This window comes from Mirounga angustirostris, unplaced genomic scaffold, assembly GCF_029215605.1.
Source record: "Mirounga angustirostris isolate CCGP_5_RB_7025 unplaced genomic scaffold, mMirAng1.0.hap1 SCAF_1, whole genome shotgun sequence".
Taxonomy (NCBI): Eukaryota; Metazoa; Chordata; class Mammalia; order Carnivora; family Phocidae; genus Mirounga; species Mirounga angustirostris.
In genome coordinates, this window is record NW_026991709.1 from 206,570,124 (window position 1) to 206,596,058 (window position 25,935).

General features: G+C 48.8%; 1 protein-coding gene across 1 annotated transcript in view; it reads left to right on the plus strand.

The window, feature by feature from the left end:
• CACNA1A (calcium voltage-gated channel subunit alpha1 A) overlaps positions 1–25,935 on the plus strand; it is a 287,170-nt gene that overhangs the window by 12,668 nt on the left and 248,567 nt on the right. Inside the window, 1 exon segment of the mRNA XM_064569987.1 lies at positions 3,113–3,426. Coding sequence (XP_064426057.1) covers positions 3,167–3,426 — 260 coding nt within the window. The 5' untranslated portion in view covers positions 3,113–3,166.

Consider the following 25,935-nt stretch of genomic DNA (forward strand, 5'->3'; position numbering starts at 1 on the left):
CTTGCCCAGGTGGCGCTGACTTCCTTTGGGGGAGGCAGATGTTATCCAAGGCTGCACATAAGTACCCAGTCCCAGAGAGTGATGAGCTTCATGAGGAAGACCTCGTTGGAGGATGTGATGGGGAGCGCCTGCATCTGATCATGGCCCTGAATGATGAAAGGGAGCTGGCCTGTCGGAGATGAGGGGAACAGCATTCTAGGAAGAGGGAACAGCAGGTACAGAGGTGGAATGAGCTTGGCGGAGACGAGGAACGGTGAGGAGGCCGATGAGTCTGGAGCTAAGAGGGCAAAGGGGAGAAGAGATGGGTATGAGGTCAGGGAGAGGGCTCAGCCCTGTAGGGTGTGGCTTTTATTCCCATAACAGTGGAAGTGCTGACTGCAGACTTTCAGAAAGACCCACTGACTGCACAGCTGTGTGCAGGGCAGGAGTTGGGAGTGGGAGCGGGGTAGCCCACTGACCCAGGAGAGGCAGCTACCCAAGGCCAGGTGAGCATTGTGGTGGTGGGGGGGCATGCAGTGGCTAGAAGTGATCGGATTCAGGACCCGCTGATGCATCTGATGCAGGGAGTGGAGGGAAGTGAGGAGCCAGGAGTGACTACTCATTTTGTCGTTTGGGCATCAGGGTAAATCGGGAAACCCACAACGAAATGGGGAGCCTGGGAGCATGTGCTGGAGGGCGGGGTGGGGAATGGAGCATCCTGGCTTGGGGCTGTGGGACAAGCAGGTGGATGTCATCTGGGGTGTATGCCTTAGGTTTTGTCTTTCCAGCTCCTCCTCCCACCTTCCCGGGTACAAATATACCTTTTGTAGGTGTGTGGAACTTTCTCCATCAAGGTGCTTCCACTGTGCCTGGTCTCTAGGGTTTTAGCTAAGTGGTAAGTACTACACAATACATCCAACCTGTAAGATAGATTCTTTTTTTTTAATACTGATGCAGTAATAATATATATATTTTTTGGCAGGGAGGGGTGACTCCTGCAGGTAGAAAAGGAACCTGGTAGCAAGGCACTCGAATTTACCTTCTGTCCTCAGCTTTATCTCTGTAAAATGGGAAGGAAAATGCCTTCCATGTGTGCATGCTTATAACAGGAATAACAGATTTTGTTTTCCACGCAAAGGGAATGTACGTGGAAAAACACAAAGACTTTATAAATGCATGATTGCAGATGTTTTAGAGTAAGGTTTCATGAGAATAAATTGAAGCGTAAAGGCATCATGAAGGATAGATCTATTGCACTCCATCAGTTAAAAGATTTGGAAAAAACCAGAGGGTAACTGTTGTCGTTAAACTGATAGTGAACTGATCTGCTTAGGAGGGGCTAGGAGAGCTCTTTGGATGCTTCCAGCAGGATGAGAGGAGATAATTGGGGGTTGGGAGAGATGAGCTTCCATTCCCACACCCATTTTATGTATTTATTATTTATTTTTGGCAATACAGAGGTGGCCTGAACCCATCTCCTTACACCTCTGGTTGTTGAGGTGACTTATACAACATTTGTGCATGAGATTCAGCCTCCTAACCCTATTTCATTCATGCCAGCCTTCCAGTGGGTTTGCTTTTCCTGGACAGATGTGGAGTGGCTAGTGGTGGGGACTTTTCAGGTGGGAAAAATAAGTCTGAGATGGAAAATATGCTGCTGGGTGAGGTGTGCATTCCGAAAGCCATGGACTGTCTCACTCCAGGAGGAAACAAGTAGAGTCATCCCCATGGTCCGTCAGGTCCCATAAGCTCTGCCCCATCACCTCCCCAGCCTCATCTCCTCTGCTCTCTCCTCAATCACTCACAGCTGCTAGGGCCTCCTCCTCACTGTTCCTTGAGCAAGTCACACATAACTCTGCCTCAGGACTTTTGCACCTGCTCTTCTCTCTGCCTAGAACACTCTTCCCTCAGATACCCACATGACTCCTGCATCACTTTCTTAGGGCCTCTGCTCACATGTCATTCCCTCAGTGAGGCCATCTCTGACCTCCTATTTAATACAATAACCAGCCCACCCAACACTTCCTATCACCCTTTATTATGGACTCAGTTGTGTCCCACCCCCTTCATATATTGAAACACTAACCCTCAGTACCTCTGAATGTGACCGTATTTGGAACCTTTAGAGAAGTAATTAAAACATAATGAGGTCATATAGATGGGCTCCAATCCAGTATGACTGGTGTCCTTGTAAGAAGAGATTAAGACACAGACATACACAGAAGGAAGACCATGGGGAGGCACAGGGAGAAGACAGCCATCTATAAGCCAAAAAAAAGTCAGTGCTGCCAACACCTTGATCTTGGAATTGTAAGCCTCCAGAATTGTGGGGAAATAAATTTCTGTTCCTTAAGCCACCCAGTCTGTGATACTCTAGTATCCAGCAAGCAAATACACCTTTCCTGATTAATTTCCACCACAGTTTTAGCCCCTAATCTCTACATAATGTACTTATTTTATTCATCATACATCTGTCCCCCCAGTAGAACGTCTGTTCCACGACAGGAGGATATTTGTCTCGTTCTGGGCTGTGTCCCCAGCTCCCAGCCAGGGCTCTTACACAGTGACTGCTCACCTAGTGTTTGTTGAGTGAATAAGTGAGTGAAAATGAAGACAAAGATCTCGGGACTCCAAGTTCCTCTGAGTGCTATCTGGTGCTGAGTGTCCACCTGGTATCTTTGTGAGTGTTGGGAACCCGGTTCCTTTTTTCCAAAAACCCAGCCACGTGGTGAAGAGTAGGCTCACTGGATAGATGGCCACGCCCCACGTGGATTTTAAAGCCGACCCCTTGACCTTGCCCTTTCAGTTTTCTAAGTGTGTGCCGCTCACGGGCCCGGGAACCTGAGGAGAGTGAACGAGCAGGCTCCTCATGACCCGTTTTGCAGACGGGAACACTGAGGTGCTGAGCCATCCGCCGTCCCGCCCTCCGTGGTGTGTCCCTCCATCAGGGTGCGGCGGTTGCCGGGCAGCTCCCGAGAACCGGCTTCCCGGCCCGAGTTGCCAAGGAAATGCTAAACCCCGCTCGGCCGGCCGGGGGGCAGCGTGAGTGGCCGTCCCCGGGCTCCCTTCCCGCCTGTCCCCGTGCGCTGCGCGCCGCGCTCACCCTCCGCCCGCTCTCTGCTCTCTCCTCCAGCTGCGCGCTGTGCTGGAGGCCGAAGACCCTGCGAGTTCTGAGCGAGGCCCATGGATGTGGAAGGCCTCCCGGGTCCCGGACCCCATGTTCTCCCCGCGCAGTTATGACGCCCTGCACGACGGCGGCTCGGGGCCCCTGGGTGCGGACCGCACGGCCAGCGCCCCGCAGGACGCGCGGGTCCCCCGGATGAGCGGCGCCTTCCAGGGCCCCACTCTGAAGCGGCGGGGCGGCGTGGTGGACCACCGGGATGTCATCTTGGCCCACCAGGCGCACAAGGTCCACAGCACCCCCCAGGCCAGGAGGAAGGAATGGGAGTGAGTACGCGGGGCAGACGGGCTGGGGCACCGGGTGGGGGGCAGGCACGCCCCAGGGACTGGAGAGCACCCCTAAAGCGAGGCTGGCCTCTGAACCCTTCCACGCCTGTAGACCGCTACGGCCTTGCTGTAAGCTCCTGTGAACCCCTGCGCAGCCCGGGGTGCAGTAACAAAGGGGGTAGGGGTAGGCGCACCAGGGCGTCCGCGGAAGACCCTGCGCCCGGGTCTGTGGGTGTCCCCTCGGTGGGGATGGCCTCCGAGTATTTCCAATGGGAGGCATTCCTGAATCCGGCCAAGAAATGCTGTTTTCGGGGGTGGGAGGGGTGGGAGGGGTGGGGACCGGGAATCGCATTTCTACCTCAAGCACTGAGACTAGACTCCAGGGTTTGCGGGCTGGAGATGAAGTTTGTACTGCAGGCAGAGAGGGGGGCTGGGGAAATGTGCTCGCTCTGGTTTCTCTGGTCCTGGGCCCTCTCCCTCTTTGCCAGTGACCCCGAAAGTGGGTCTTCTCCTAGGAGTCTAGGAGACTTGGGGAGGAAGGGCGGGCTTTGAGCCGGCTCTGTTCCTGTGATCTTGGACAAGTGCCCTCCCCTGGGCTCATACCCTCACCGTGAAATCGCTCTTTCTAGGCTGATGATGGAAGCAGTGTGTGAACGTTTCAGTCCCAGGTACAGAAGGAAAGCTGGTGCTTTTTTTTCTTTTTCTTTTTCTCAAGAGCTTCTTTGGCAAAGGCTCAGAACTGGGGTGGATTCCTGGACAGACCTCAAGAAGGTGGGATTCTGAATACACATTTCAGGGCGACTGGAGCCGAGGCTGACCTGGATGCTAATCACTTCTGGGGATCCTGAAATCCCCTCTCCCACCCTTTCCAAGGCTCCAGTCTGACCTCTGGGAAATTAGCAACATGGTCTCCAGCACCACACACAGCTCTCCACCTGGCTTCCCTGGAGTTTCTGTCTGCTGGGAGGAAGAGCTGGGTTATAAATGCCAGTTGGGTTCAGGGGTGTGCTGATGAGAGATGTGTAAATAGAGAGTGCAATGAAAACTCATCAAAAGGTGTTGCTAATTTGGCCTCTGAGGCGTTTTCCTGAAGTTAGGCTGACATCTGGTGGCACATTGGGGCATCATTTAGAAAGGCAATGTGATAAAGCTTTATTTATTTTTCCACACGGTGTTCCTTCTGATTTTCTCCTCCCCATCCACCTATCTAGCCTCCCACCCAACTCACCTATCCTTCTATCTTTCCTTCCTTCCTTCCTTCCTTCCTTCCTTCCTTCCTTCCTTCCTTCCTTCCTTCCTTCCTTCCTTCCTTCCTTCCTTCCTCTCTCCCTCCCTCCCTTCCTTCCTTCCATCCATTCACCTGTCCCTATTTCTATCCATCCACCCACCTACCCATCCATCTTTCCATCTGCCTATCTGTCCATCCCTCCTTCCTTAAATAACTAGGGTGCATTTAACGTCTGCAGCTTCAATGCCAAACACCGATCTTCTATTATTCCCTCTCCAAAACTTGCCTCCTCTCTCCTCTCCCTTCCCTCTTGAGTCTCTGTTTATTTCCATTCTCCTGTTTCCTTTTTTTTTTTCCTTTTGAAAAGAAATTTGATTAGTTCTCTCAGAATCAGTGAGGCTTCTTTAAGGGGTTGAAATGAGTTATTTCTGCAGACCACTGAAAAGAGATTTTTAGGGTAAGGAAAAGTGTCAGTGAATTAAAGAAGTAAAAAAAAAAAAAAATTCCCAGTTGCCCAAGGAAAATATTATAATTTATAATAATGACGGCAGCTAATGTTTATTGGGCGCCTACTGATAGACAGACACTTTGTAATCTTGTTGTCTTCTCCTGTTCTGCCAGGTAGTAGAGTCTGCATCATCTTCAGTTCACGGATGAGAAAGGAGAGGCTGGGAGAAGTGAAGTAACTTGCCCGGGGCCTCCCAGCTAGAAAGTGGCAGACCCAGGGTTCAAACCCTGGGGCTGTCAGCCTCTAAAACTCAAGCTCTTTTTTTTTTTTTTTTTAAGATTTTATTTATTTATTGGCGAGAGAGAGCACAAGTGGGGGGGGCGGAGGAAGAGGGAGAAGCAGACTCCCCACTGAGCAGGGAGTCAGATGCTGGGCTCGATCCCAGGACCCTGAGACCATGATCTGAGCCTAAGGCACACACTTAACCGACTGAGCCCCCCAGATGCCCCCAGAACCCAAGCTTTTAACCATTTGGCCAAAGAGTTTCTATAACAGGAAGTGGCGGAGATTTACTTTCCAATCACTCAGAAAGAAAGTCAGTCATATCAGGGAGAAAGAGAGGAGAGGTGGAGGGTCTTCAGAATCAGGAGACATCGGTTACGGTGTCAATTCCATCACAACCTCCTTGAATGGCCAACTCGTGCCTCAGTTTCCCATTCCTGTTGCTTCCTAGGATCATATGAAGATTCGCAATCTTTATAGCCACGAGCTCCAAACTTCTGAACTCCTACCCCTACCAGTAAAACAAACATGCTTTCAGCACACCACAACACATATATTTTTATTTATTTGTCAATTATATAAGTATTCTGCTATATTTATCATATGCCCTATACAATAATATACATAAAATAGAAGTGTCAAAAACATGAGGCACCAATGGGATACATTATTTTTAAGTGGTTTTCATTTTTTGAATTTAATTGTACAAAAGCTCCTGTTTTTGAAGTTTACTTTCACTTTTTGAATACTGTGTTTGTCAGAGCTCTTTCCTCTGAAAATGTTCAAATACACTGAGTAGAGAGAACAGTGAACCCCACGTACACGTCACCCAAATTTAATAATTATCAGAATTTTGCCAGACTTACATCATAAATCAATTTTTGTCTTTATTTTCTGAGCTGTTTTCAAACCAATCCCCAACCTTGTATGAGTTCTTCACAAGCTTCAGACGACATCTCCAAACCACACAGACATTTTCATACTCATATCCCATTGGCAGAATTAACAGTGACTTTTAAAAATATCACCTAACTTCCACTCCACATTCAAATGTCTCCACTCGTCTTTATACAGCTGATTTCTTTACATCGGGAAGGTCTGTGTGTTGCATTCGGTCATTATATCTTTTTTTTAAAAAATATTTTATATTATTTTTTAGAGAGAGAGAGGGAACATGAGGAGTGGTAGAGGGAGAAGCAGACTCCCCGCTGTGCAAGGAATCCCCCAAAGCGGGACTCGATCCCAGGACCCTGGGATCATGACCTGAGCCAAAGGCAGACGCTTAACTCACTGAGCCATCCAGGCATCCCTACTTCTTTCTTTTACCAATATTTAGGACACCCTCTCTGTGCTCAGCTCCATGTGGGGCCTTGGGGACACATCAGTCAATAGTCTGCTCTCACGGCAATGATGCTCTCCACCCAGCAGGAAAATCCAATATGAAACAAATGGTGACCAACAGGAAGAGTGCCGAGGGGCTGTGATCTGGTGGGGGACCCCCCTACCCCCGAGGGCCTCCCTGGGGAGGATTTCCAGGCTGGTTCTCATCCTGTGCCTGCAAACCCCTGCAGGGCCTTGTGAGACGCATGTTCCAGCAGGGCTGGGGTGGGGGTGCCCTGGGACTCTGCATTTCTTTCTAACAGGCTCCCACATGAGGTGGGAGGATAGTCTCAACAGCCAGGTTCTCGGTCATCACCACCGTCACTGTCATGGTCAGAGAACAGAGGGCCCGGGTGGGAGAACGGTGGGTGGGGGGAGGAGAGCCAAGCAAACTGCAAGGAGAACCATGAATGAAACTTTTCATGCTGTGAAGATAGTGATCATGACCAACATTTACGGAGCATTTACTATCTGCAGGGCGCAGCACCAAGCCCTTTCTATACGTTAACTCATTTAATCCTCATCATCACTGTTCTAAATAGATGGTGCAGAAGGTCATTATTTTCGAGTGTTTCTGTGCTCCACGACTCATCACAGGCACAGAGCAAGCTTGTGAAGCCGCTCGAGCCGGTGGTGGTATTATTAGTCCTCCTTATGCAGATGGGCAAGCAGGTCCCCAGGGTTACTGAGGCACCTGGGGGCTGAGTCAGGACAGCGTGGCAGGATCTGGACTCCCAGGCCAGAACTGGCTGTTTCTAGGATGTGGGGGCTCAGGCTCAGCCATCCTGTAGGTCAGCAGTTGGGGCTGGGGTGGGCAGCCTAAATTGTCCTGGTCCCCAGAGCCTGAGCTGAGAGGAGGGGACGTGCCAGGTGAGGAAGAAGGTTTTCGCTGGACTATTTAGGATTATATGGGACTGTTGGTAAAATGACTACTGCCACTGGACCCCAAGGAGCATGTTTAACCCACATGTGACCTCAGTGGTTGTTGAGATGGATTTGGGTTTTCTGGGGCTCATACCTCACTTGGGTCAAAACCGAAGTCCTCCCGAAGGCCATCAAGGTCCGGTGTGATCTGCCTGTCACTTCCCTGCTTTCACCTCTTCTCACTCTCCTCCTTACTCACCCTGCTCCAGCCACCTGGACCTCCTCACTGTTCCTTGAACACATCAGGGCAGTCCTGTCTCAGGACCTTTGCATTGGCTGCGCCCTCTGACTGTAATAGCTTTGACCCCTACACCCATATGGCTCCTTCCTTACCTCCTTCTAGCCTTTACTTAAAGGTCATCTCCTCAGCAAGCCTTTCCTCATCACCCTGTTTAAAATTCAGCCTCTGTACCTACCTATTCCTTCTGCCTTACTTTATTTTTCTGATGGGCACTGATGACCAACTCATATTTATTACACATTTGGCTTTTTATCTTGTTGATTACTTGTATTCTCTCCACTAGCTCCCCGGGGGCAGGAATTTTTGCCGGGTTTGTTCTTTTCTGGGTCGCTATCTTCTGGAACCGGGGTCAGGAAGCTACAGTGAGAGAGCCAAATCTGACCAGACACCTGTTGTATGGCCCACGGGCTAAGAAAGGTTTTTACATGTTTAAGTGGTTGAAAAAAATCAGAAGAAGAGTAATATTTCTTGATATGTGAAATTGTATGAAATTCAAAATTCAATGTGCAGTAAGTTTTTTTGGAAGGCACCTTGGCTGGTTTATGCCTCTCGTCCTGTGGCTACTTCTGCACCACAGTGGTGGAGTCGAGTCTCTAACACACTGGGCTGCAAAGCTGATAGGCCATTTGCAGGAGTTTGTGGGCCTCTGGGCTGGAACAGCTGGCTTTGGTGGTGACCTGGTGGATACCCAGGCCAGGGGAACCCAGTTCTCCCCCGGCGGTGCCCCCGCTCGCCTGCGGATGCCATGACTAACCACCAGGTGGCGGTGTGGCTCCCGAGCGGAGCGGACGCGGGCAGCGCAGAATGGGAGGCAGTCTGCTCACCAACCCCGGTACCCACCTCCCCGGCTCATTCTTCCTTCTCAGTGTTCTGAGAAATGGAAGGCAGCCCCAAAGCGAGAATCCAATATTCATCGTATGATGCTCCATCACGACATATATGGCAATGTCTTTTTTCATGCACAAAGGGCTTGTAAAGATGAATTCGGGGGGGTCTCGAGGTTTGAAGGGCTCCCAGAGGGCTGAAGGCTTCACGTGAGTCCTGGGGTCAAGTATGGGGTCCATCTGGCCTTGTGCTAGGGTGTGGTTGAATACCTGGAATGGGAGCCAGATGGCGGGAGTTCACATCCTAGCTCTGCCCCTCACAGACTCTGTGACTCCGGAGGAGGGACATTCTTCTCTCTGCGCCTCAGTTTCTTAGTCTGTAAAATGGGGATAATCATGCTCATTTCTGGAATTCCTACAAAGGTGAAATTTAATGCATCATTATATGGCAAGCGTTTAAGACAATGGAGGCACGTAGTGAGCCTTGACATCAGTTTGCTATAGTCCCAGGGAGGGTAAATCATTAAACACCCAGAGGCCTCAGTTTACACAGTGTTAAAAAAAAAAAAAAGAAAAAAAAAAAAAAGAATAGCAGGTTGTTTAGACATCACAATTAAACCAAATCTGACCTTTAAAGACCTGCTTGGAAATCGGAGCACTTTTTTTCCTTCTTTTTTAAGGGAGGCAGTTGGACAGTTCTAGCCTACTTGATATTTAAAAAAATATAGGTCTGGTCCCAGGGAGTTTCTTTGTCAGTGTGGCTGGCTGGTTTTTAGTGCAGAAAGACCCTCCTTTTGTCCTTTGAAGTAGTAGCGGCTTTGGCTGTGGCCAGCCATGGAGGACCTGGGGCATATCCCTGCCCCATGGTGCCGTCCCCCTCCCCCCCATCCCTTATGATCTATCAGATTTTCTATGCTCATTTTTGAAACCCAAGCAGCTTGCGAACAAATGTCCCTCCAGAGTTGCCTTCTTGCCCATTGCTGATTCCAGTCTTTTTTCCTGCTTCCATCACTCCAGAAGTCTGTCTTTTCAACACCCCAAGTTTCTCTTGATGGTGTCTGTGCCCCTGTGCCCTCCAGATTGTCTGCACTGGTCCCCCACCCAAGGGGAGTGATCCATCGGCTTCATCTCTGAATGAACTTCCACCATGACTCTTCTCACTTCGGCCAAGTCTCACTGGCCTACCTTCCGTTCCCAGCATTTTCAAGTAGGGTTTGCACCTCAGGGCCTTTGCACTTGCTATTGCCTCTGTCAGGAATGCCCTTGGCATGGCTGGCTCCTTCTTGCTTTCAGGTCTCAGCACAGATCCACACTGCGGATCACATCACTCTGTTCATTGCCTGAAATTCTGTGTTTCCTTCTAAACTGGACTGCCAGCAACATGAGAGCAGGGTTTTTGTCTTCCTTGTCCACTGCAGTATCCCCAGTGCATAGAAGGTGCCAATGTTTGTTGAGTGAATCGATCCCTGGGAACTTGAACATCTATATTGATGACTTCTCTTTCTCTGGCTTGGAGACCTGCAAGTCTCTTTGAGCCAGTGAACATCATTTTCTCTTCATTTCTCTGTCCAGGGCATCCTTTGGTTCCAAGTCCTGCATGATGTACTCAGGAGGGTCTATCTGGAGGAGGAGACAGACATGCAGACAACAACTGTACACATCATCCAGGGGGTATACAGAGAGCAGTCCTCATTTATCCCACAATCACCATGGACCTGGCCCTGGGCCAAGGGGCTTTGGGTATGAGCTCATGGGGGGGGTCCTCACCCCAGCACCCATTTCACAGAAGAGGCCACTGAGGCACAGAAAGGAAAATGATAGAGACTATGGGGCAGAACCAGCCTTGGAACCCGGATCTGTCCAAGTTCAGAGCCCAAGCTTGTAATTCCTCTTCTTGCAAGTTCATGAACTTGGAAATGCCTGGCATAGTAGAATGAATGAATGAGGTGTGAACATTAAGCTTTCACCTGCGTTTTAAGGTACTAAACTTGATGAAGGAAGATTCTTTTCTTACTGAACCTTGAATCTTGGGCTTTGCCCAGCACAGAGCTTTGTGGGTAGAAGACACTCGATATCTGTTGAACGTGGTTATGTTGAGTCTGAGACAGGTTCAGAATGAAATCTATGAAATCTTGAAGGTGAGTGGCACACATAACCCGTCCTCTAAATCTGCTGCTGGAGTCGGCTCAAAGAGGCCAAATTGGGATAAAATAAAATGAAATAATTTCTCACCTTCTAACTTGTCACAGCCCCTTAGGGAAGGGGGGCAGGTCTTATAACCTCCAGATGAGTCCAGGGCCAGGAGTCAGATCCACGACAGTGCAGTTAAAGAACAATGCCACTGTCTCCCCAAAAGCCAGCTTGCAAAGCAAATCTGGTCCCCTGCCATTCCAGAAGGCTGTTCTTGCCTGTTTTAAGTTTTTCTGGAAGGCCCCAAATGTTGTACAAAGGATAGATTTGGAGGCAAAAGGAGCTGCCTTCAAATCGTAGCCCATCCCACGAGAGCTGGGTGACCTTGGGCGAATACCACAGCCTCTCTGGGCTCTGGGGGAGATCCTGGTGCAGAGAGTTTGGGAGAGCACATTGACATGGCAGCGCTCGGATAACAGGGTCTTGGAGGAAAAGCCAGCCTGTCTTTCCCTTCATGTGGTCTGGGAATAGCCTGGGAAGTATGCAACATCTAATCTCTCCAGTCTGTGTCTTAGGTCAAATGATTCTGAATAAGAAGCCTGCGCAGCCTAGTGACTCTGGAACCATCTGAATTCACACTCTGGTTCTGTCCATGCCGTGTGACCTTGGGCAAGTGACTCCACTAACAGTCTCACTTGCCTTGTCTATAAAATGCAGAATAGAGGGGCACCTGGGTGGCTCAGTCGCTTAAGCATCTGCGTTTGGCTCAGGTCATGATCCCAGGCCCTGGGATTGAGCCCCGCATCAGGCTCCCTGCTCAGCGGGGGAGTCTGCTTCTCCCTCTCCCTCTATACCTCCTTTTGTGCTCTTTCTCTCGCTCACACACTCTCTCAAATAAGTAAATAAAATCTTTAAATATATGCAGAATAGAATAGCACTTGCTTCATAGGGTTATTACAAGTATTAAACATTTACAAAATGCTTAGCATGGTGCCTGGCACATTATAAAGTGTTACAGGTGTCATAAGTTAAATAAAATGAACAAGTTCCCACCCATACCCCTAGCTGTGACCTCCAAAAAGGCATAGACCTTATCTTATTGATTATGTATCACCAGGGCTTAAGCGCATAGTAGGTGGTCAGTAAAGGCTGGATAGAAGCAGCATATGAGATTGGAATGAGTTCATGGCTAAGAGATGAAAATCTAACCTCAAAATCTGGGGTGCAAACTAATATAAAGGGCCAGAGAGTGAATGCTTTCAGCTTTGGGGGTCATGTGGTCATATGGTCTCTGTAGCAATGACTCAACTCTGCCTTTGGAATGTGAGAGCGGCCATAGAACATGTGTCAGTGAATGACTATGTACCAATAAAACTTTATTTACAGAAAGAAGTGGTGGGCCGTATCTGGCCTGAGAGATGTAGCTTGCTGACTCCTGCTCTAAACCATAGAGAGAGGTTAGTGGAGACAAAGAGAAGATACTTCATATGGTGCTTTCTGGAGAGATGATGATGTCAAAAGCCACCAGTGGTGGCTTAAGCCTTAAATTGGAGGGTCTATTTATTTTTGTTATTTTTTAACATTTATTAAGCAGATGTGATGGCCATCATTGTAACAGGCATTCTGATACTTTCTTTTAATCTTTAAGAAAACCTTAGTGAGTATCTTTACTTACTCTTTCCTCCTTTTTAAATCATGAAACTAGAGCCTAGAGTGGTTAAGAAATTTTCCAAAAGTTACAGGGCTCAGAAATGACCTTCTAGCTCTTCTGGGTCCATTTCCAAAAATCTGGAGGCCTTTCCCTCCAGGGCCAGAGAAGGGCTGGGGCCTTCTTTCAAAGCTGTCAATTAAATGTTCACAGCTGCCCCCAAAAGCCTCCAAAAATGGGGAAGCATCTGAAGGACTAACGAGAATATGCTGGAATTTTCAGCAGACACATGTGACTGAAATTCTTGACAAACTGGCCCGGCGCCTGTATATTGGGCCTGTTGGTGAGCCCTCTGGAGCATTGTGGAACTCTTTAGTTCCTGCCTCAGAATATGGATGCTCAGTTTAAAAGAGGCTTCATCAAATAGAGCCATGCTGGAGAGCTGCTCTGGTTTCTCTGTCATGGAATGTGGACCCTTTCTTGTGTGTTTTTTTTCTCAGCCTTTACCTGACATGTCGGCTTGGTTGGTTCCTACAAGGGCAGACAATAGGCTGACCCATTCTCTTCAGATCCGTGTCCACGGTCTCCAGTCCCGAGTCAGGCCTGTGTGCTGGACTCTGGCTGACTGCAGCAGGTTAGCAGCATGCTGGAGTCTTGGATTTCTTTGCAGTGGGGAAGGTTTTTGGTGATAGTGTGTCCATTTGGCTTTGGCTGTCCTACAAGATAATCAGTAGCAGATTTTTAATTCTGCTGGCCCTCTTAGCCTTGGCACCCATCATTGACCCTGTTAGAGCATAGATATCACCGGGCTTACCAGAGTTTCGATTGGGCAGGTTGGTTAGGGCCTGAGAATCTATATTTCTCAAAAGCTCCCCAGGATGCTGCTGCTGGTGGTCCGGGGTCCACATTTTGAGAGGCATGGCTTTGGGTCAGTGGCTCCCAACTTTGACCGCACATCAGGATCACCTGGGAAGTTGTAAAAACCCCAACGCCTAGGCCATCTGTACCCCACTAAATCCCACTCTGGGAGTGGGGTCCGAGCATTGGCATTTTCAAAATTTCCAGGTGATTCTAACATGCGGTCATGCTTGAGAACCAAGGCCGCAAGGTCATCGTTTCTCATTTTACTTACGATATACTCAGAGGAGGTCCCCAGGTTTACACACAACTTGGAAACTTAAAATCCACTGGAGGATTAAAAAAATAATGTCTAATCCATTCCTAAGCCAACACGGAATTATTCTCATATGATTCATGGTTTGGATTCTTATTCTTTTGGCTTCAATTATCTCTTCTCTGTGTATTCAGATATTCAGCTGGGACACATTGGTACAGCTTATTGTTAAAATATTAAAATATTTCCATACCAGTTAGTAAATAGCCTGGAGTTCCCCCTCCGCCCCCCACTGAGTGAGCTCCCCCACCCACCAGGTCCCTTCTGGGTCCTCCCATGCCTCCTAATGATCCATACTCTAGGGGTGGTGCCTCTTGCTGGTCGGTAAGTATTTTAAATTTTGCCCAGTGCATTTGACCTGCTTACACATATGGATACCTTGAATGCAGATGGGGATCTGGAATAGGTAGCAAACCCCTAGCCATCAGTCCACACTGGTTACCTTTGATACCTTCCCTTGTCCTGCAAGATCCCTTCCAGCTGGAGATTCAACTGTTTCTGAGACACATTTGGGACCCAGGAATCTTTGGGGAGGCCTAGAACCTAGAACCCCAGATACCCCATGCATCCTACCACTCTTGGGGAACAGTTAGTCTGTACTTGGGGATCCCCCAACCTCCACATCCTCCCATTTGCTACCCTTAAAGGCACCTTCCTCCCCCTGTCTTTGGGCACAGCTGGTATAATTTCCTGAATGAGTTCTGGATTTCTGAAGAGACAAGAAGGGTGTTGACTTCAAAGAATGTTTCTTCTAGGGCAGGAGACCACAACTTCCTGTAACAGAGAAGGCTGTATTGGAAGAGAGGTGTGAGCAGAGTTATGGGGTGTGCATGGGTAGGAGAGATAGTCTGGGGAGTCAGGGGTGGGTCATGGAGATAGTGAGGAGGGTATCTTGGGGTAGAGGGTGGGGAGCAGGGCTGGTGAAGCATGCCACAGGGGAGGATTAGCAAAGACACACCCACAAGGGACCCTTTGCAGTCTGAAGAAGTGCAGGGACCCCTTTTCAGAATTTTGTTTTTAAATGTATAAAATCAGGGGCGCCTGCGTAGCTCAGTGGTTTAAGCATCTGACTCTTGATTTCAGCTCAGTTCATGATCTTGGGGTCCTGGGATAGAGCCCACGCAGGGCTCCCCACTCAGTGTGGGGTCTGCTTGAGATTCTCTCTTTCCCTCTCCTGCTGCCCCTCCCCCTCCCCTCTCTGTCTCTCTAAAATAAATAAATCTTAAAAAAATAAATGCATAAAATCAAACACAAAGAAGACCAACTATAGTAAAAATTAGTAACCAAAATATCTGAAGCAATGGGTTTGTCATACTCTTACAAATATGCTTCTTTAATAACACGCAAAAACTGAGATCTAGTGACAGGCCTAACAATCTCCAGGTAGTGATGAGAGTAAATGATATTTCAAGATTTCTGTTATCATTGTAATGTGACATAAATTGTGTTTTCTGTTGATGACAAGGTCACAGGAGCTGCTAACACTGTTAATATTACTGGAACCTTTTGCCTACGTTCATAATTTCAGCTAGAGGGATATGTCTTTTTTTCCCCAAAGTCACAGACTCCTTGAATTAAAAACAAATTAAGTCCGGGGTACCTGGGTGGCTCAGTCGGTTAAGCGCCTGCCTCGGATGCTTAAGGGTCCTGGGATCGAGCCCCAAGTTGGGCTCTCTGCTCAGCAGGGAGTCTGCTTCTCCCTCTCCTTCTGTGCTTCCCCTCCCCCAATAAATAAATAAAATCTTAAGAAAAAAAACAAGTTAAGTCCTACTTCATCTAGGGAATGAAGGAAGAGGTGGTTTCAGAGGGAACTCTGGAGTTTCTTGTTTGAGGAGGGTCAAAGTGGACTTACCCAGGAAGCTGTAAGAAGTTAGAGGGTAGAACAGAGTGGGAAAGAAGAAGGTAGAAACAGAGCCTGGAGGAATTGTGAGACAGAGCAGAGTGCTTAAGCCTGTGGGCTTGGGAGCCAGAGTGCTTTGATTCAAATCCTGGCCCAGCTTCTTTCCAGCTTTGTAATTTTAATGTGTCAACAACACCTCACTTCTGGTACCAAGTCCAGACTCCTTCAATTACTGGACCAACCTCATGTGCCTCAGTTGACACATTTGTAGAATGAGGATGACAATTCCATAATCCAGGGTGTTGGAGTAATGTGTGACCGGGACAGGAGTATCTTAGAGGATGTGGGCAGGGATGGCCCATCTGGTGAGCTGACATTTGAGTCAAGTCCTGAATGAGGGGGATGAGCCACCCATGCAAAGTTCTTGGAGAAGGAAGTTCCAGGTAGAGAGAACAGCAAGTGCAAAGGCCCTGAGGCAGGAGCATGCCTGGTATGTTTGAGGACCAGCAAAGGCAGCCGGTGTGGCTGGAGCAAGGTGAGTGAGGCGGACAGTGGTGAGAAATGCATTTTAAGAAGTTGGTGGGAGTCAGCTCCTGTGTTATATGTCAGAGATATAAGGGTGAATACTTCCCAGTTGGTGCCCTCAGTGAAATCCAAGACATAGCCATAGACTGGTCCAGTGAGGTAAATACTTTAAGAGAGGTATAAACAGAAGGATTAGCCACAGCTTTCTAAAGGACTCATGAGCCGAGACCCAAGGATAAGCAGGAGATCATTCTAGAACAGAACAAGAACAAAGAGGCATGATCCTTGGAAATGCCTGGAAGAACCAGCTAAGGAGGTTACAACTGGATCATTCAGAGCAAGGGAAGGTAGTGTTCCAAGAAGGAGAATGGGGTCCATGGCATCAGATCCAACTGAGAGATCAAGTAGACAGATATAGGGAAGAAAGCAGGGAGCTCCAGGTGAGCAATGGCTGAGAGCCAGATCCTGGGTCGTGTGGAGTTGAGGGGAGGTGGATGAGCAGCCCCTCTGTTCTCCTAGTCACGGAGTCCATGTAATCGGACATGGGAGTCATGTTTTGACTCCTCTTGGTGTGCCACCGAGTATTTTCCGTTCTTGCTTTGAAGTGTTTTGCTCATCTTGCGTTGGTGGGCATCTAACAACCCCACTCTGACACTGAATTCTGGTCATCAGTCTCCCCGTGGAGAACCAGACCAACCTCTTGGCCATCTTCTTAGACTATTGCCACCTCCCCCGACTTATGAGTTCCGTTCTTCAATGCTGCCAAACCTTCCCATCTGAGTTTTCATCAGACATTGACTCTGCTTCTGTGTTGTCTGAAGCACTGAGTGAGGGGTCGGATAGTGATTGTTAACTATTTTGCAACTATTTTGCAAAGTCAGCTTGGCCAAGGTTTTTCCTCTTGGGGAGCTTACAGTCTAACGGGAAGAGCAGTTAGAAGGTGGAGATGATCACAGGCATCGGTGATATTGATCACAGCTGATACTCACCGTCCGTGATACGGCTGGTTCTCTGCCTCCTTCACCTTGAGGATAGGTCATTTCTAGGTGGAGTCTTGAAAGCCCCTGTGGGACATGCCACATTCCCTTCTTCCTGCTGTGACAAGATGGACCTCTATCATCCTGGATCCAGATCCCAGCCTCCTGCTCCCATATTGGACGTGCAGCAGGAACAAGACATGAACATCGGTTCTGCTAAGCCACCAGGGCTGGAGGTGGTCTGTTATAGCTGCACAGTTGGGCCATCCCAACTCTGATCACAGCGTTCGTGCCTGCCCCAGACACTGCATGCTGGTCTCTCTTCTGCTATGTGGGATCACATTCTTCCCTTCCTTTCTAATTCCTTCCCAGATACTATCAATTTTTTAAGAATAGCCTTGGCGAAGCCTCCTTGAAACTTTCATAACCTTTACAGTCCCTGCATCACTGTTTAACACCTAATCCTTTGCTGTGGTATCTATTGCTTGTTTCTCTCTACCTGCATCCCAGGACACCAGCCCTCCGTGGGCAAGACTTTGGTCTGTCTATTGCATCCCAGCATCTAGAACTTCCAGGGAATCGGTAGGCACTCAACAAATATTTTTTTCTAGAGATTTTATTTATTTATTTGCGAGAGAGAGAGAATGGGTGGGAGAGAGAATCTGAAGCGGATTCCGCACTGAGCACAGAGTCCGACTTGGGGCTCGATCCCACCACTGTGAGATCAAGACTTGAGCCGAAACCAAGAGTTAGATGCTCAACTGACTGAGCCACCCTGGCGCCCCTTTCAGCAAATATTTTTGAATGAATGAACGGATAGAGGAATAAATGAGTGAGAACTTTTATGGAGTTGCGTTTGAATCCTTCCCATGGCCATGTGCAGTGCAAAGCATATAGAAGTTGCTGAATAAACACGGGCTGATTAAATGAGCGACCTCATGGCTTTCCCCTAGGACTGTAGACTTTTGAGCAAAGACTTTTGCCTAGAATTTTAGGCAGAGACTTGTTTTTAAATGATAAGATGATTATGGGAACCTTCCCATAAAGGAAGCATAGTCTGCAAATGGGTAATGTGAGTGAGTCTGAGAAATATGGATACGCAAAATGGTGTCCAGAGGATTTGGGGTGGGGAATGGAAAACCCACTGCTTTGGAATCAGAGGTATTGATTATGAAGCTTTTGGCTGCAAATAACAGAAAACCCAACTTACACTTAAAAAAAAATTGAAGTATAATTCACATAGCATAAAATTAAGCATTAACCATTTTAAAGTGAAAATTCAGGGGCATTTAGCACATTCACAATGTTGTGCCATCATCACCTCTGTCTAGTTTTAAGACATTTTCATCATCCCAGAAGGAAACCCTATAATCATTATTGGTTTTACTAGAGGGATGTGGACTTCAAGCACAGTTTGATCAAGAATCCAGCTTCCTTTGTAATTCTCTCAGCATTCTCCTCTGGAGCTGGTTTTGTTCTTAGGCTGGCTTCTCTCAGGTTTGTAGATGGCTGTTACCCCGGTTAACATCTAGGAAGAGGGAAAGACTGGCTTCCTGTGATGCTCTCTTGAGAGCAAGAAGTTTCCTTCCCAGAAGACCCTGGTAAACTTCTCCCTGGGTCATATTGACCCATGTTGGCCCATGCCGCCCATCCTGGAATGAATTGCTAATGATGAGATTAAGGTTGATGGTAATCCGACTAGATTAACTGACTGGGTGGCTCGGCTCTGGCCCACTGCCTGAGATGAACCTAGGACTGCATCCCTACTCCATCATTTCCCAGCTGTATGATTATGCATCAGTGTTCCAACCTCTCTGAGCCTCAGTTTCCCCAGCTATAAAACGGGATCATAATAATACCTGTTCATAGAGTTCTTAGGAGGGTGAAGTGAGTGATGGATGGAAAGCACCCAGCACAGTCCTTCCCACAACAGACAGCCCAGTGGATAAAACCATGAATAACAGCCATCAGCGACTGCTTTGCCCAACTCTGCGGGCACCATTTATATAGACTCTGTATGTGCTGGTGCCTTCTGGAATTGTTCGGCATGGCAGATCTGCAGAATGCTTTCCAAGGATTAACTTGATTCACCTTACAACATGCCCGTGAGTTAGGCATTATCCTCGTCCCCATTTTACCCACGGGGAAACTGAGGGACAGAGAGGTTAAATCACTTACCCTGGGTCCCACAGGGCACAAGTGGCATTTGAATCCTAGCATCCTGACCTCAGATCTTGTTCCACTGGCACCACCGAGCTGTTGGTATCTGGCATTTGCCAGCCACCAAGCTCAGCCCCTGGCATTTCGTGTCATCTGTTACAGAAACCCAAGGTGGGGCGGGCAGAGATCACTGATACCATTGACGGGCGCACTGATGAGCCACCACATATTGCAGGTCAGCTGCAAGCGTTGGGACTGAGCCCACGTCTGCCTGACCCCAGCGTGTAGCCCCCTAACTAACCCCCAGGCCAGGTGGCTCTGGAAGTCCCTGCACCCACCTGGGCTCCTGAGAGACGTCTGAGATGAGGATCCGAGTCATTATTGTGATGGTTGGAAAACATTGTAGTGAGTGGGTTTCAAACACTGTAAACAGGTTCAGTCCTCTTCCGTTCCTTTGCAGAGAGGCAATTTACTCTTACTCGGAGCTGAGGAACCTAAGCTAAATTTAACCAACCAGAGCTGGTGAGCTACTGCAGGGCCCCGAGGAGGTGCTGCCTTGGCCGCATCAGATCAGAAGGCTGGGAGCTTCGGGGACCCTCCTGGAGGCCCCCTCCCTCCCGCCAGTGGGTGGGGGTCCCGAGGCAGGTCTCTGGGTGCCCCAAGTGTTGCGGGGTCAGAGGTCAGAGATTCCCTGGTTGTAGTCTTTGCCAAAAGAGCGGGCGGGGCTGAATAATAGAAGGGGCTTCCTCTTGCTCTGTCTGTCTCTATGAATTTGTCTTTTCTCTCTCTGACCCTCTTTTCTTCCTCCCTTTCCTTCCGTCCCTCCCTCCCTCCCTCTCCGTCCCTCCCTCCCTCCTTCTTTCCCTCCCTCCCTCTTTCTGTCTCCGTCTCTCTCTGGTCTTCTATTTCTCTGTCTGTCTATCTGAATTCTTCTTCTTCTCCCTGGGTGTCCCCCTCTCTCTGGGTCTCTCTGTCTCTGTCTCTGTTTCCCTCCATCCCTCTCTCACACACGCACATGCTTCCTCTCCTGCCCCCTTCAGCCATCCCCTGGTTTTGCTGCTCCATCTACATGACCAGGACACCATCCGTCTGTGGGTTGGGCACAGGCACAGAAGAGGTCTTGGCCGCTGCAAGGGCACATTCCACCAGAAGCTTGTATGTTGAGTCAGGTTCCCTGAAAGCAGAGCCCGAGATGGGGAATCTTGGGCAAGGGATTTCTCGAGGGGGTGTTTTCAGGAGAGACCTCTAAGGCAGTGCTTCTCAAAGTTGGCTGCACATTATAATCACCAGGGGAGGCTCTAAAAAGTCCTGATGGCTGGGCTTCACTCCTTACCAATTAAGTCAGAACCTCTGGGGCTGTTTCCAGTTTGAGAACCAGTGGTCTATGGAAAATGAGGGACGCAGAAAAGGGCAGGGGAAGAAGCGGATTAAGGATGTGGGTTCAGGCTGAGTTCAGCCCCTGCCTGCTGCCAGTGGAGAGGGATGGGGGGGCGGCCTGGAGCAGGAAGAGCACCAGAACTGAGCCCACCTGGGGCTGGGCACTGGGCGGCGAGCCACCGGCAGCCCAACCCACAGGAGCCTCGGGATGGTGCCCCAGCCTGGTAAAGAGGTGCCAGGAACTTCCTCTCAGAATCCAAAAACAGGACCCTGGATATTCCAAGGTTTGCATTTCTGCTTGCGATTCCATGCCTTTCACTCTCCAAATGATGCAGTGTTGGGTTACTATTACAATCAAACTGGCAATGATTAGTGTTGGATGTCCACGATGATTAATATTATCATTATTAGAATAACCATTGATATTATGATAGCAATAATAGGAATAGGGGCAGCTGTAACCTAGCAGTTCAGGGAACGGACAGTGTCCCCACATGGTCTGGGTTTGAGTTCTGATTCTGCTACTTACCAGCTGTGTGACCTTGGGCAAGTCACTTCACCTCCCTGGGCCTTGGTTTCCTCATCTGTAAAATGAGATAGTGATCATGTCTATGTCATCAGGTGAGTTAATGCCTGTAAAGCGCCTGGCGTGCAGGGGGTGCCTTGAATTGTTTCCTATTTATTCTTACTCCTATTCTTGTCGCTTCTACGAGATCTGTCAAGTATGAACCTTCCCCGTAATTTGAGATGTATTCTTTGTGCATAAAAGTGGGTAATATATTAATGAATTAAAATAGCTCTCTCCAAAATTGCCTTGTTGGATCGTGCCTACAACCCTGAGTGGTTTCCCTCCCCTCTCTTCCTCTCCAGCAGTGCTCCCACCCCTCCCCCAGTTCTTAGAAAGATGGTGGCTGTCTCAGTGGGACAAGAGGGCCCGTGGATGGTGAGCCGATTGATGCGGCTAGTGCTGAATGATTCTAATCAAATCTTAGAACACCAAACCCTTCCATAGGTTTGCATCCACACAGGTGGTGTGCCGTGAGGACTTCTGTGTGTTTTGAAATGGTCAAAGTATATGTCACCGAATCACTGCATCTCAAGACACCTGATGTCATACTTCCCACATATTACTGGCCAAGCAGAAAGGCTTGCTTCCGAAGGGCTTTTTCACAAACCGGAAGGACGCAGGAAGTAGAGGAACAAGGCAGAGCTGGAACGGCTGATGGGTCGACTTGAGAGCTGTCAGAGAAAGGGCTGAGCTGGCCACTGTCTGCTTTGCTCCCAGGACAAGAAGACATCTCCTGGGTGGACAGCCAGACAGCCTCGGTTAAGGGAGCGGTGAAGCCCAGGATGGCAGGAGGCATAGATAAGAAAGGGCCCAGCTCCCTTAACCTCCTAGGCCTGAACAAGCCCACCGGAGGACAGACAGAGACTTTGCAGATGTGGTTGGGGAACCACTGGCCACAAACTTGAAATCACGGAGAAAATGCCAGACAAGGCCCGGACTGGGGTGAGGCATTTGCTTTGGGTGCAAAATTTAAGGGGCACCAAAAAACTCAGTCATCAAGGTAAATATTTTAATGCAATATTTTAAAAAATCAAAAGTCAGTGTGAACAGCTATGATGAGCAAAACACCAAAATTTTAAATAGGGGCAAGACCAGTATTTCTGATTATTCCTTTGGCCTCCGGCTCCCATACTACTTGGCGTGTGTTATGGGTTGAATTGTGTCATCCCCTGAAATTCCTACGTCCTGAAGTCCTAACCCCCAGTACCTCAGAATGTGCCCTTGTTTGGAACAGGGTTGTTGTAGATGTGATTAGTTAAGATGAGGCAGACTGGATTTGAGTGGGCCCTGGTCCAGTGTAACCGGTGTCCTTAGAAAAAGGGGAAATTTGGACCCAGAGATGTGCACTTGGGGAGAGAGCACCATGTCAAGATTGAATTATGTTGCCACAGGCCAGAGAACTACCAGAAGGTAGAAAGAAGGGAGGCCTGGAACAGAGCCTTCCTTAGGGTTTTTAGAGGGAGCCTGGCCCTGCCAACACCTTGATCTCAGACTTCTGGCCTCCAAAACTGGGAGACAACACATTTCCGGTGTTGAAGTTACTTAGTTTGTGCACCATGTTGTGGTGGCCTTGGCTGCCTGAGACCTGGCCCGGCGGCAGTTAAATTCTGTCCCCAAAGTAAGTGCCTTATTCTCCTCGCCTTTGTTCCAGGGCTGATGCCAGAAGTGTTAGGAAACAGGATTTAGGTCCTAGTTTTGTCTCCTTCCTCCCTCCCTCCCTTCCTTCCCTCCTTCCCTTCCTCCCTCTCTCTTTCCTTTCCTTCCTTTCTTCTTTCTTTCATTCCTTCCTTCCCTCTTCCCCTCTCTTTTAAATAAGAGCTTTTTTTTGAGATACAATTCATATCCCATAGAACTCACCCCTTTAAAATGTACAGTTCAGTGGTCTGTAGAACATGATAAGGTTGTCCAACCATCAAAGAATCCCATATCCCTCACAGGCTGTTGCTTTCTGGGTTCAACAAAACAAAACACAATTCAGAGCAGGCCTTACCTGTCCAGCTCAGGTAAAGCTGATCACACCTGCTTGGGTGCCCCGTCTGAGGACTCACCTCCATGGTAATAAGATCCGGCCCAGGCGGCGGTCAGGTAGAGTGCACGAGGACTGGGATCCTCTGCCCCTTAAAAAGCCCAACTGCCCCTTGAAATGCCGGCTCAAGGGAAGGTCCAGGGTAGCTTGGAGGAAGCCCCCAGATAGGACAGCAGATGGGAGGCCCTCAGGGAGACTGGGGATAGTGGTTATTAATTAACTGGAATAGAAACATTTCACAATTTGAACAGCTCAGGGGGTGAATGGCAGCCGTGATTGTAACTCCTGGTTGGTTTGGAGTTTCTTCCTTTGTTTATATTTTTTAAAGATTTTATTTATTTATTGACAGAGAGAGAGAGAGGTAGGCAGAGGGAGAGGGAGAAGCAGACTCCCCGCTGAGTGGGGAGCGTGACTCAGGGCTCAATCCCAGGATCCTCGGACCATGACCTGAGCCGAAGGCAGACGCTTTGCCTACTGAGCCACCCAGGCGCCCCATGGAGTTTCCTCCTTTATTTTATTTTATTTTATTTTTATTTTTTTTTAAGATTTTATTTATTTATTTGAGAGAGAGAGAATGAGAGACAGAGAGCATGAGAAGGAGGAGGGTCAGAGGGAGAAGCAGACTCCCTGCCGAGCAGGGAGCCCGACGCGGGACTCGATCCTAGGACTCCAGGATCATGACCTGAACCGAAGGCAGTTGCTTAACCAACTGAGCCACCCAGGCGCCCCGAGTTCCCTCCTTTAAATACTAGCTCCCCAATTAGACCCATGAGCTATCTGAGGGGGGTGTCCAAGAATCGGTTATCTGTGTGGCCCCAGTGTGTGCATGGCATACCGTGGGTGCTCAATAAACATTTATTGAATTGAAATTTAAAGCCTGGAGAGTAACAAGATTTGGGGGAAAAAGATGGTGAGGCTGGTTTTCCCCATAATGCTGTTTTGATGTGAGGACTCCCTCGTGGAAGGGCACAACTTGTTGGACAGGCGGGATCATACACTCAGCAGGCGTGGATTTGGATCTTAGACCCTAGTCTCCTTGCCATGTCACCCAGGATGACTTCTCTGTTTCCTGGTCTGTAAGATGGAAGTGATAATGGTTTAAGTCTTGGCTTGGGGTCTCTGAGGCAGATCCTGGGATCAGAATTCAAGTGCAAGTAGTTTTTTGGGAGGTGGTCCAGGAAACACCTGGAGGGAGGGGCTGAGTGAGGTGAGGGAGGGAAGGTGGGTTGTTAATGGTATGCGATCAAGCCAGTTACCAGTGGGCAACTGGGGCTCAGTTTCATCAGAGGCCTCTGGGAGGCAGCAGAGAGCATGATTTTCAGAGTCACCCCACAGGTGGACAGGGGGCTGGGTTCTCATCAGTTAGTTGAGGATATTAATTGCTTCCGAGGATGTTAACACCCCAGCACTTCTGGCTGTCCTCCTCCCTCGAAATGGAGGATATTGTGGGTGGGACGCCAGCAGCATCTGGCATAGGGTTTCTGTGAATGTTCACTGAAATAATGGATGAAGACCGCAGGTGCTATTATCTCTGGAGCTGTAGTTGCCAAGCTCAGTGGAAAGAAGGTGGATCTATTCATTAGGGTAAGGCTAGGCTGCTATAACAAGAGGCCCAATACAAATGCAATGTCTTCACGAGGGTAGGAGTTTATTTCTTTCATTTGTTAAATCTCGTTTGTTATGGCGATGGGGTGGCTCTGTTCCAGGCAATTATTCAGGTTCCTTCTGTCATGTGGCTCTGTCATCACTGCAGATACTTCTCTGTTCCACACACAGCTCCTCTGGCATTTACCATTTCTGGACCTGCCTGCCCCATTCTCAATAGACAGCACCTGCATCTCTCAGCCTAAGAGCCTTTCCTGGCAGCCAGAGTTCACTGTGTGTACAAACAAGGCAAGCCTGAAGTGTTGGGGAGATTACCCCTCCAAGGAGCAGCCCAAACCAATGACTGCTGAGGCATGGTTGACAAATACCCCAGTTCCCTCCCCCTTGGGTAGGATGGCTCTGGGGTGTGTGTGTCCTATGCTGCCTTCCAGGACCCTCCAGCAGGATTGAATCCCAGGTGTCCGCGGTGGTTCCTGGCTGCATCCCCTACTCTGTGTCACCTCTGCATTCCCCAGCTGGTGTTTTCTGGGGTCACTTCACAAATACATGCTTACACTAGAATCCTTGTTTCAGGGTCTCCTTTTGGGGAACCCAGACCAAGATACCATCCCCCGGGTATCACCATTCACTGGCTTACCAAGGTTTACAGCCAAATGTGAAGAGATGTCACTTGTCCCTTTCCTTAAGGTCCAGAAAAAGCACCTAAAATTTCTGCTTGGGAGTCACTGGTCACATGACCACACAGAATGGCAAGGGCTGCTGGGAAATGTAGTCCTTCCTCATACCAGGGTGTTGGTGGACACCAGTGATCTCTTCCACAAAGGTGATTCCTGAGGATCAGAACTTAACAACCTTTATTCATGCAGTGCGTAATTCACTTGTGGATAACATTGTGTTCACAATCATGTCTTTCTCCCTGCGTTAACTTAGAAGTTCCTTTTTGGCTCATTCCGAGCAAAGCCAGTTCCCAGCCCTGAAATCTTAGTATTATAGCATTTGAAAAGTGATGAAGCACAGATAAATCTTTTTTTTTTTTTCTGTTTAGGTGACACATCTATGGATTAAGCATATGGACCCTAAGATACCTGCCCCCACCCAAGACAGTCGACCAGACAGTCACAGAGCCCAAATACACGCATGCGTTTCTTGAGT